Below are 10,264 nucleotides of genomic sequence, written 5' to 3'. Positions count from 1 at the left end.
AGAGAGAGAGAGAGAGAGAGAGAGAGAGAGAGAGAGAGAGAGAGATGTAGAGGAGGAGCAGTCCAGTCCTGCTGGCTGCCCCTCCCTTCAGCAGCAGGCAGCATGGGGCAGATAGAAAATCATTCTGAACATTGGCGCTCTCTGCTCTGCATCCTTTTCTCTGCTGCACTCATACTCCACACAGTAACCCAGTTCAGTCAATGGCAATGTGAGAGTAGCCCTGTGGCAGCCATCTTAGGTGTTCCACTGCAGGATGTTGTGAGGAAGGAGCTACAGAAGCCCACATGTGATCCTCCAGGCTTCGCTTCTCCTCAGAGTTCAGCACCACGGTCAGCTCCCGGCCGGCCGCCTCAGTCCCCGCCCGGCAGGAAGGGAGAGGCCACCTCCAGCTTCCTTACAGAGAGAGAGAGAGAGAGAGATAGAGAGAGAGAAGAAAGCAGCAAGCAGCTCTTTCAGCTGTAGTTACACTAAACTCCCCCCACCCCGCCCCTCCCATCGGCTTCTCTCCCCTCGCCCCCCCCTCTCACATCCGCAGCACAGACCGACCAATAAAACGCTGAAAATGCGTAAGCGTCGCCTGCTCGGCGCAGGCGGACAGAGCTCAGTGTGAAGCAGACTCCTCTCCAGCATCACTCCGTCCTGCTGACACCCTCTCAGCCAGCCAGTAGTACACTACCAGGGCCTATCTCCTGTCTCAACTTCGGACGCATTCGACTCTAAAAACCGAAGGCAGACAACCGGCGCGGTCATCTGTCTGAGGACACCGCCAACCTCCGCTGGGTTACGGTAGGATCTGTGAGGGTCGACTCAGTCCTAAAACAAGCGAGAAGATGTTGGACCCGTCGTCCAGCGAGGAGGAATCTGATGGGATAGTGGAGGAGGAGAGCAAAGAGGCGATGGCACCTCAGGCCGGAGGATCCCGCATCTCTCCGAGCCGCACCAGCGACAGCTCGGGCGGGCTGGCTCCCAGCAGCAGCAGCCGCAGCAGCGCCCGGCCGACGAGCCCTAGCCCGTCCGCCGTGAGCGAGGAGAAGGAGGACCTGGAGAAGATGCACAGGGAGGAAGAGGAGCGCAAAAAGAAGCTGCAGCTCTATGTGTTTGTGATGCGATGCATCGCGTACCCGTTCAACGCAAAGCAGCCCACAGACATGGCGAGGCGGCAGCAAAAGGTAAGGGCCTGTCGGTGCAAAGCCACAATTAATCACTACAGGATGATGAATTGACTCCTTTCGGTTCGCACATGTTGTCATTGATGACCTAGATAAGCTAAGGAGTACAGGGAGGGGGGACTGGCTACCACAGGCCCGTCCTGTAATAGTGCACGCTCAGTCCTGGTGAAAACACACTTTATTCTGACGCAAATCTTTGAGCATGACAGGAGCCCCCTGATAGTGGAGGGACATGTGGTGCTGCAGAGCTGCAGACTGACTACCCAGTCCTCCAGCTCATTAACTGAAAGGGCGTTCAGGAGGCGGCGGATGACGATTTTTACAACAGGACGCTGTCCTACTTGGAACCACATCTCTTAGATCTGCAGCTGTATCCGGCTTTATGTCCCCTCTCTTCTTGGCGGGTTCCCAGTTCCAGGCTGTTTGCGCCATCACTTATCTCGTCAATTTGGCCTCCCAAGGTGACTTTTAGGCACACACACACCTCTTAGGAGGAGGGGACCTTAATAGCATTTTTCCTCAAGCAGATTATCTTGGCATCTGCTTGAAGGACGACTGCTAATTAACTGCACACAAGTGATTTTTTTATACTTGTTTTTCCCCTCTTTACAATGTGCAGCTCATGTGGTTTTACTGGGAAGGAGACCAGGCCCTCATCCTAGTTTTACAGCCCTGCTGTGTTCCTCCATTGATGCTGGAGCCAGTTTTGGGTCATACTGTCCTTACTGTCAAAGTCACAGTGTACAAGGCCCTGTACTGTACAGGAGAGTCCTTTAAATGAGGACAGTGTTCCCAGTTTATCATATTATCTGCCTGTTGCTATACTAAAAACACAAATATGAAAGTGATTGTTATGTTTTAAGGTTTTCTTTACAGTATGAAACCATCACGGCTGTATGAGGATGTGCTATAGCTCTTTTCACAAGAAGTTAGTGTCATGTGCTCAGTAACTCAACCTTTTTCAAATCACTGCAAACAAAACAATGGACCCAAATCGTTATCTAACCTGCAGACTTCTACTCTTCCACTGAACACCATTGAGGCATATGGTTTGAATTTTTCTGCTGACTCATCCACACATACACGTGGGAGGCAGAAATCACTGTGCTTCCATGAATGTTTGTTTCCGTTGAGCGTAGGTTACTGGTAGTCTGAAGCGAGACTTAGTAATGCTACTTTGATATCTAGGAGCTCAGTCAGCCATGGTCCTCTGCTGTGGGGGAGTGGATATCTGGACAAGAAACCTATGTCTAATGTCCAATCAGGAAGCTGAAAGAGACTCAGTCTGTCCACAGTTTCTAAACAGTTGGTCCTGAGACATAAATTATAAACATTAAACAGTTTGTGTAAGATTGGATCCTTTTTTTTAACAAACAAGGTAAATTAGTTTAATTTAATCAGCTAACGAGCAGAATTATTGCAAAGGAAGGTTATAAAAAATGCACTAATGCCATGTGAATCTGGCCCTTGATGTCCTCAAAGGAAGCAAAAGAAGAAAATTAAAAAAAAAAAAATACCTAAGATTTTATCAAAAAATCTTGAGAAAAAACAATGTACTAGCTTACAGCAGAAAGCACTATTTGCTACTTTGCTTTTCAAGGGCGATGATGTTTTTTGCCTATGTCTTTATGGTTGTTGTGTTTGTCTGTCTGTTACCAAAATATCCTGTGAACCAGCACGTGGATTTTAATAAACATCTCAGAGCATGATCATTGGTTGTACATATATAAAACAGTCCAAATAAAGATGGCCGTCAGAGCTAATCAACCTTAGCCAGTCTGAATTACAGATGTTAAGCTAAGATTTTGGTGTGGTAGTAACTGAGACTGACCCCCAGCACACAAAAAAATCATTTAACATCTAACTTTGGCAGTAACTGTCTGTTAGGAGAATATCTCATGAACCACTGGTTGCATTTCAATGACACTCTGAGAAACTATTCATTAAATGCACATCTACAACTGATCAACTTTTGGAGTCACTCCATTTCAAGATGGCCTCCACAGTTAATCAATTGAAGCCAATACAAAAACAGCTATAACTCATTCAGTTCTACAGATTTTGAGCTCAAATATGATGTGGTAGTAGCTGAGTGTCATCCACAACACATACTCTGAGAGTGATATCTTGCATGTTGCGTGATTTGAGCATAGCGTCATTGTCAAGGTCTGATCTACGGGCAAAATGCAATCCTTCAAGGAAAACTAGGCCTTTAATCTTATTAAATTTTGCTGTTTGTGGTGAAGAAAGAAGGTTAAATTCATTCAATATAGTTCACTATAAAATACTCTGTGCTGGTCTCTCTCCATATTTGTCTTAGCCATGATTGAAATTCCTCCTGTTATTTGATGCACGTCTAATATGCAGCCCTTTGCCATTTTGGTTATTACAGATTGGTCACAGAAATGTGATGAAACAATTTCTGTAATGAAAAGACTTAAAGGCCTCAGCAAAAACATGTGGAGCAGCTTCACCATAATCCGTTATTAGAAGCTCTGGCACCCAAGCCGCAGTGACGGGCTATCAAAAAAACAAAAAAAAAACAAAAAACAGGCCAGGCTACAAACCATGCTAGCTCTGTTGCTATTGCAATAACCTTGTCAAGAAGGATAAGCCAGTGGGGCAGTAAGAGATTGTTGCCTCCCTTTGAAGGGCGAAAGGAAATGGTTTGTTGCTTAACGTGAAGGAAGGCTGCCGTTTGTCAAACGTTGGATGAGTGCTCATGCATAATTAACTGGTGGCATGCTTGTTTGCACGCAAGGCTGCCCATCTTTGGGCATACTTACACTAATGGCCCCCTTTACAGAGGAAGAGTAAATCACTGAGATTATTTTTGCAGATGTATAGATTGTGTTGATGCAATTATTGCCATTGTCTTGGTGGGCAACATGTGCCTTTATTTAATCACAGCAATCAGCGTAAACTGCCTAAACAGAGATATTATATAAAGATATTCTGAAGAAAAAAAAATCATCTTTTATTTAGGGCTTATTGTCTTGTAAGCAAAGGTTTATATGGATAAATGTGTTTGTAACATTTTTCCGAGTATAGTTCTGATAGTTGCTCAGTTCGTTGGCTGATCATTTGATTAGTTGTGAAAAAGCACAACAACATACATTTCTAATATCATCATATTTTTAGTAATCAAAGCAGATGTTCTGTATAAATCAAAGCAAATGTGTTTAATTAAAACCATTCACAGCCTCAGAAGACTGTCAGAATTTCTTAAGAAAATTAAAGGCTTAGCATTCCTTGAAGGAAGGCTTATTGTATACTTTAATTAAAGATGGCTGCCGCAGACATATCTTACAACATGTGTTAGTGCTCAGAATAAGTATTGAGGATGACTCTCAGCTACTACCACCACACCAAACTTCAGCTCAACTTTTATGTTATTTTAAGGGTTTATAGCCATTTTGGAATTAGCTAATGCAGCCATCTTGAAGTGGGTTGACTCCAAAATTTAATTAGTTGTAAATATACATCCAATGAGTACTTTCTGAGAGTTTCATTAAAGTCATTCTGGTGGTTCAAGAGATATTTTGCTAACAGACAAACTGGGTTGATGCCAAGAGTCATAACAAGGGTTTTAGGACAAATATCTTGTACAATCTGTAGGGCTTGGGGCTACTACCACATCAAATTTTAGCTTCAAATGTTTAAAAGTGATTGTGTTATAGCCATATTTGTGTTTAATAAGGTCAGTTGGCTGTGGTGGCCATTTTGAATTAGATTGACTCCAATTGTTAGTGTCTATGTAGATCCAATAATTACTTCCTGAAAGTTTAACTAAATTCTGTTTTGTGGTTCTTCAGATATTTTGCCAATGGTAACAGACAAACTAACACATGCACACACACATACACACAAACATAAGCAAATACTATATTGCTTCGTCTTCACTTCCATCGGCGGCAATCCATCAAACTCCACATGTTTATATAAGTCACTGCAGCCACATTTCCAAACCAAATAATAGCTCATTCTAAGTTTTGTTTATTTCAAATAAAACTGAGGCCTTGAAGGTAATCAGATGGAATCAGCAGGCACTTTGCCTCAATAGTTTTTATTACTCTTGGCAACAAAAATCAGGAGGCCTTTGTTTGTTTTCATGTTCTAATTAGTTCAAGCAGGATAACAGCTCCGCAATGGTCTCAGTGACACTGGTGTGTGTGGAGCAGACCTGTCCATATGGGATACTTTTCTCACCTCAACATTGCCATTTGTGTTTGTAAAAGTGAGAATCTGGAGTAAAAATTAAGAACGCTAAGAAAAGATTTATAGAAAACCAGAATGTGAACACAAGCAGATGAAATTGCTAAGACTAGTGGTTTAAAGAAAAAAGAAGAAAAAAGAAAACGAGAGAAGAGGGCCTTTAGAAGCGGCTAGGCAAGATGTTTGCCTAGATTTTTCTATTAAATTAAAGGTCATACAGAGGCATAATTATTAGGTTTTTGCTGATGGCAGATAAGGATTCACTAATGATTGAATTAACCACATTTGAACTGATGGACAGATAAAATGAGATTAGAAAATAAAAGGTTATGAGGGGGAAAAATAGATGAAACTGAAAAGTGTGATTAAACTGGCAACAAATTGAGCAAACAATTAGAGACGTAGCTTTTCATCAAAAAAATGCTTGTTACCCGCTGCCTTTCATGTCAGAGTTTTATACTAAAATCATCTTATATTGAAAAATGATGGAAATGAAGCCACTTTGGTCAAAAATTGAAATTATTATTATTATTATTAATGCTTGAAGCATGTTTTTGTCAATGACTCTTAGCTACTACCCCATCCAATATTAGCTCAGTATCTGTAGAGCTGACTACATTATTGATACCTTTTTAAAATCTGTCTGCTGGTTCATGAGATATTTTGCTAACAGAGAGTCAAACGAACACAAAAACAGCTAAAACATTTTCACCTGCTTTTTGCCTTTCCTGACTGATTCAGACACAATTTTAAAGACCTTCATTGTGTGTCATCTACACTTCCCTTTTCAACAAAAGGTGTGCACCTCCTTTTCGTTTTCTTAGGTTTTAATAAAATTCAAACCATTAGAGCAAAATTATATTTGAAATCGGGACGCACGGTGTTTAGACAAAAGGCCGTGGCAGCAAATGGAAAGCACGAGCGTGTCACGAAAATAATTTGCATTATTATGTAAGACCTCTTCAAATGGTGTTGTGCCTGAAATAAGGCGTGCTTCGACAATCACAACGAGCCGAAGTTGAGCTTTTAGTTAACAATAAAACATGCTAGTCAGGGTGTGAAAGGCGCTGCGTGAAAATGGTCTCCTCTGCCGTTTAGCAGGTGATTCTGAACCGTGTTTCTGTAGCACTAATGCGAAGCAGGAAAGGTGCTCGTTGACGATACAGATATGAAAGTGGATTCAGAAAAGGGGTGACAGCTGAAAAGCAGCAGGTGAAATTACCCCCTCACCAGCAAATCTGCGCAGCCTTTTGGAACACGGCGTCGCAAATTACACATCGCTCATTCATTCAGAGCAAGAGGGGAAGCTGAGATTTTAGTTTTGACAGTGTCTTTTCCTGAAAGGTTTGGCCAAATGGATACAGGATCAAACTGACTTTTGTTTGCTGCTTTTTAAAAAATCCATTATTTTGGCCTGATTTTCATTGGGCAAACATTAGATCACCATAAGCTTCAGAGTGAAAGTACAAAAAATAATGGGCAACATTGCGTAAGGACTTATTCTGACCTTAATACACCATTTCACAAAGTCGTGTTTCTGTCTTTTTCTTTTTAGGACATGTTATTTGTTGTCTTATTTACAGCGTGTGTTCTCGCTGGGCCTTATCTGCTTTTCAAAGAGGCGACCTAAATAAATGTTGAACTTCTTAACTCAAATGGTTTTGTTTTGTTTATGACAAACCTGAATATGTTACCATTAAACTCCTTATTTAGGTTGCTTAAAGGTTTATGCTGGTTAGGATTATGGTAGTTGAAGGGATAGTTCACATCTTTTGAAATTAGGTTCTGTGCAAAGATTGTGAGCGATAAACAGGCTCAGTTTGTAGGAACAGAGTTTAATGTTGACCAAGCTGATGAGCTAATGGCTAGTCCAGCTAGTGCTGCATTAAAACATCTCAAATCCTAAAGATGTCAAAGTGCCTTTTGCTTTTATATAAACCTTTACATTCCGGTCAATTTTGCATTACATGGTTATTTCCATAGAGCTTTATGGTGATTTAAAAATGCTAATACTGGCAGCAGCAGCTAGCTGTAACACTTCCAGTGGAGCCTGGGGCACTTTCAGCAAGAATGTCATAACATTTCTGTCAGAATTATTGTGAAATAGGAATTTTAAAATAGCTTTTGCATGAAGTCCTATGAAAAGTTGTTTTAATGACAGCAATACATTTTGGCCCTGGCCCCTCTCAGACTAGCCGTTAGCTCGTTGTTACTCTATTTTCAAACTGAAATGGTGCATAGCACCATATAAAAAGGTAAGTCATTATTATTGTTCATAACTAGAGCTGCACAATATACTAAAAATTTATCATTGCAACATTCTTAAGCACAGTTTCAATATAGCAAAGACAGTTTTGACTTCAAAAAATCACAGGTGAATATATTTCCATTATCATGCCTTCATGTTCTGTTGCTAATATTATTTTTGGCTGATCAACTCTCACCAGCCTTTATGCTCACACCTGATTTTGTTGATAGTGACAACAGAAGGGAAAGCGAGAAGTTAGAAAATGTGGGTTTCTCATAACTGATTTTCTAATATGCAGCTCTATTCTTAACCTTTTCACAAAACCTCACTTCAAAATATCAGAATTATTCCTCAAGTCAGACAGAATCGTGCACACCTGAGCAAAATAAATGTGAAAATTGAAGTCTACGAACAGAGGAATACATTTCATGTAAACAACTAAACCAAAGACTGGAGCTGAAATACTAATGTGCGTGTAACGGCACTCAGAGGCGCCTCCGTTTTTGTGAAGAGCACCACTCTTAGGAAGGGAAGCAGATTTGTGAGGTTGAGAACAGTTGTTATGTCCTCACACTGTCTTCAGAGATTGAGAAAGCTAGAGCTTCGGGGTCATGTGCTTTTGTGCTATGTTGCTGCATAAGATACAGCGCAATTAGCGCCGCTCGTGCTGCACATTAGTCATACTTGGAAAATGCAAAAGAAAAGCTGGGTCGTAAAAAGAAGACGTTGAAAACAGAATTTCTGAAGCAGCACTGTAAGCGTGAGTGCTTTTTGGTCATTCTTGTGTTATATACTTGTCAATGATGAAAAAAAAAATGTTTTATGGGGTTAATTAAGGTGTGAATACTGTGAGTCAGGTGTCTGCAGTTGTGGCTCTGGAGCTGCATTGGCTCTTCAGAACCTCTGAAGTGGCTCCTTGTACTTTGGCTAAAAACATCATAAACCTGCCTGGGTAATTTTTATTTTTAAATTTACAGGAAACACTTGTCCAAACGTTTTGCAGAATGACACTAATGATACACAGAGGTCAGGCTGCTTGTGGGAACTCAGCTTTTAACAGAAATTAGTAAACACATCAGTTATTATAAATGGACTGTGCACGCAGCTTCCCATCATTTCACTAAAATGTGTTTAAAATTCAGTGATCAGTTCCACTGTTGAGCTCATAGTTTGTTAACCTGTTCTCCATTTTGTTTGCACAGTGAAACTGTTCAGTCAGTTCCACCAGAAAATTAACAATTTTTCCATTTGTTCAAGGTAAATTGCTGTAAATGCAGAAATTAGACACATTTATTGAGATTTTAAGGCATTGAAATATGATGTCATAGAATCATACAGACAGTTTCATGTACAAGTCATACAAACAAAAGTATAGCCCTGCCACTAATAAATGATTTGTCTGGTTAAGTAAATAAAGTTTGAGGGTTTTGACTTTTTAGACTTAAAGCTGCAGCTTCATTTATCTCCTTTTACTGCATACAATCATTATTTAGCAGGAAAGACAATTAAAATGACTCCTTTAAACCTTAAGGTCACAAAGCCCTGCTGTAGCTATTAGGAAACTGTATTAGCTCAGGTTAATTTGGGCCAAAAATGAGCTTAAATGGAGCTGAAATACCAGAACCATTTAAGCACCAGACCCCCCAGTGGGGTCACCTAATGTGCCTTTTAAAGGAAAACTTGCAAATAAACTTAAAAATAGTTGAGAAAAATCAAATGTGAAGCCTAAGGGCACTTTTTTTTTATTTTTGTAGTGTCATAAGTCCAAAGAGAGTCCTAAGCCCAGATGTTTTTTTTTTTTTTATATGATTTTAGTTGTTGGGTTGAAGATATGCTAAAAGCAATCCTCCAAACTTCCTGCCATTTTCGGAGTTATGTCCACCTGCCGAGGTGTTATGGTCATCAGAAAGGTTGGGGATCTCCTTTCGTTCATCCAACGATCCCACAGCTTGGCTCTTGGAAGCAAAGGCCTCAAAGAAGATCAAGTAATGACCAAATCCGATTCCTCGTCAGACTTTAATCATATCGAGTAGTTGTGGGCTCTTATCCAAAGTGAGATTTACAGTGAGGGAGGAAAATGCTCCTCTGTGGAGGTTTTTGTTGTTGATTCAGCAGAAGGTAATAATAAAGAGATCAACAAACTAACATAAGTTGCTGAATATAACTAAGTAGGCAAAAACTCATTTTGCATTGTTTAGTTCTCCTAAATATTAATCCTGAGTTAGGAGTAACAAAAGTTTTACTTAATATAAAATAAATAAATAAATAAAAAACTTTTTCTATTTGTGCAAAATATGTGATTTTATGGAACATTGCAAAGGCAAAAAGACAGCAGGACAAAGAGGAAAGAGACTGCGAGGGAGATTTGTTGTGGTGATTTTCCACATTAAAGACAGGAGAGCCGGGGCAGGGCCATTACAGCAATCCTCTCTGCCTCTCGCTCTCTGACGGCTCTCATTGAGGCAGAAAGAACTCAGAGAGTGGCGGCGAGGTGGCGGCAGCGGCGAGGCAGCGTGTCAGGTAGATGCTCAGCCTAAGCCTCCCATCCTGGGTGTCACATGTTCTTGTCACAACTCCTTTGAACAGCGTCACTATACAGCAGCCTCCTTCTGACAGACTTTCAATACACTCC

General features: G+C 40.8%; 1 protein-coding gene across 11 annotated transcripts in view; it reads left to right on the top strand.

The window, feature by feature from the left end:
- The first annotated feature begins 559 nt into the window (after window positions 1-559).
- Window positions 560-10,264, top strand: part of cadpsb (Ca2+-dependent activator protein for secretion b) — an 85,882-nt gene continuing 76,177 nt past the window's right edge. For 7 of the 11 annotated variants that reach the window (XM_037975215.1, XM_037975213.1, XM_037975221.1 and 4 more), the window contains exon 1: window positions 563-1,169. In XM_037975215.1, coding sequence (XP_037831143.1) covers window positions 831-1,169 — 339 coding nt within the window. In that variant the 5' untranslated portion in view covers window positions 563-830. Of the gene's footprint in view, window positions 1,170-10,264 lie in introns of all 11 variants that reach the window. The other 4 variants (XM_037975218.1, XM_037975217.1, XM_037975216.1 and 1 more) reach the window with 2 other exon arrangements.

Source organism: Kryptolebias marmoratus, linkage group LG4, assembly GCF_001649575.2.
Source record: "Kryptolebias marmoratus isolate JLee-2015 linkage group LG4, ASM164957v2, whole genome shotgun sequence".
NCBI lineage: Eukaryota > Metazoa > Chordata > Actinopteri > Cyprinodontiformes > Rivulidae > Kryptolebias > Kryptolebias marmoratus.
The sequence above is the reverse complement of the archived record's forward strand: the minus strand, read 5'-3'. Positions and strand labels throughout refer to the sequence as shown.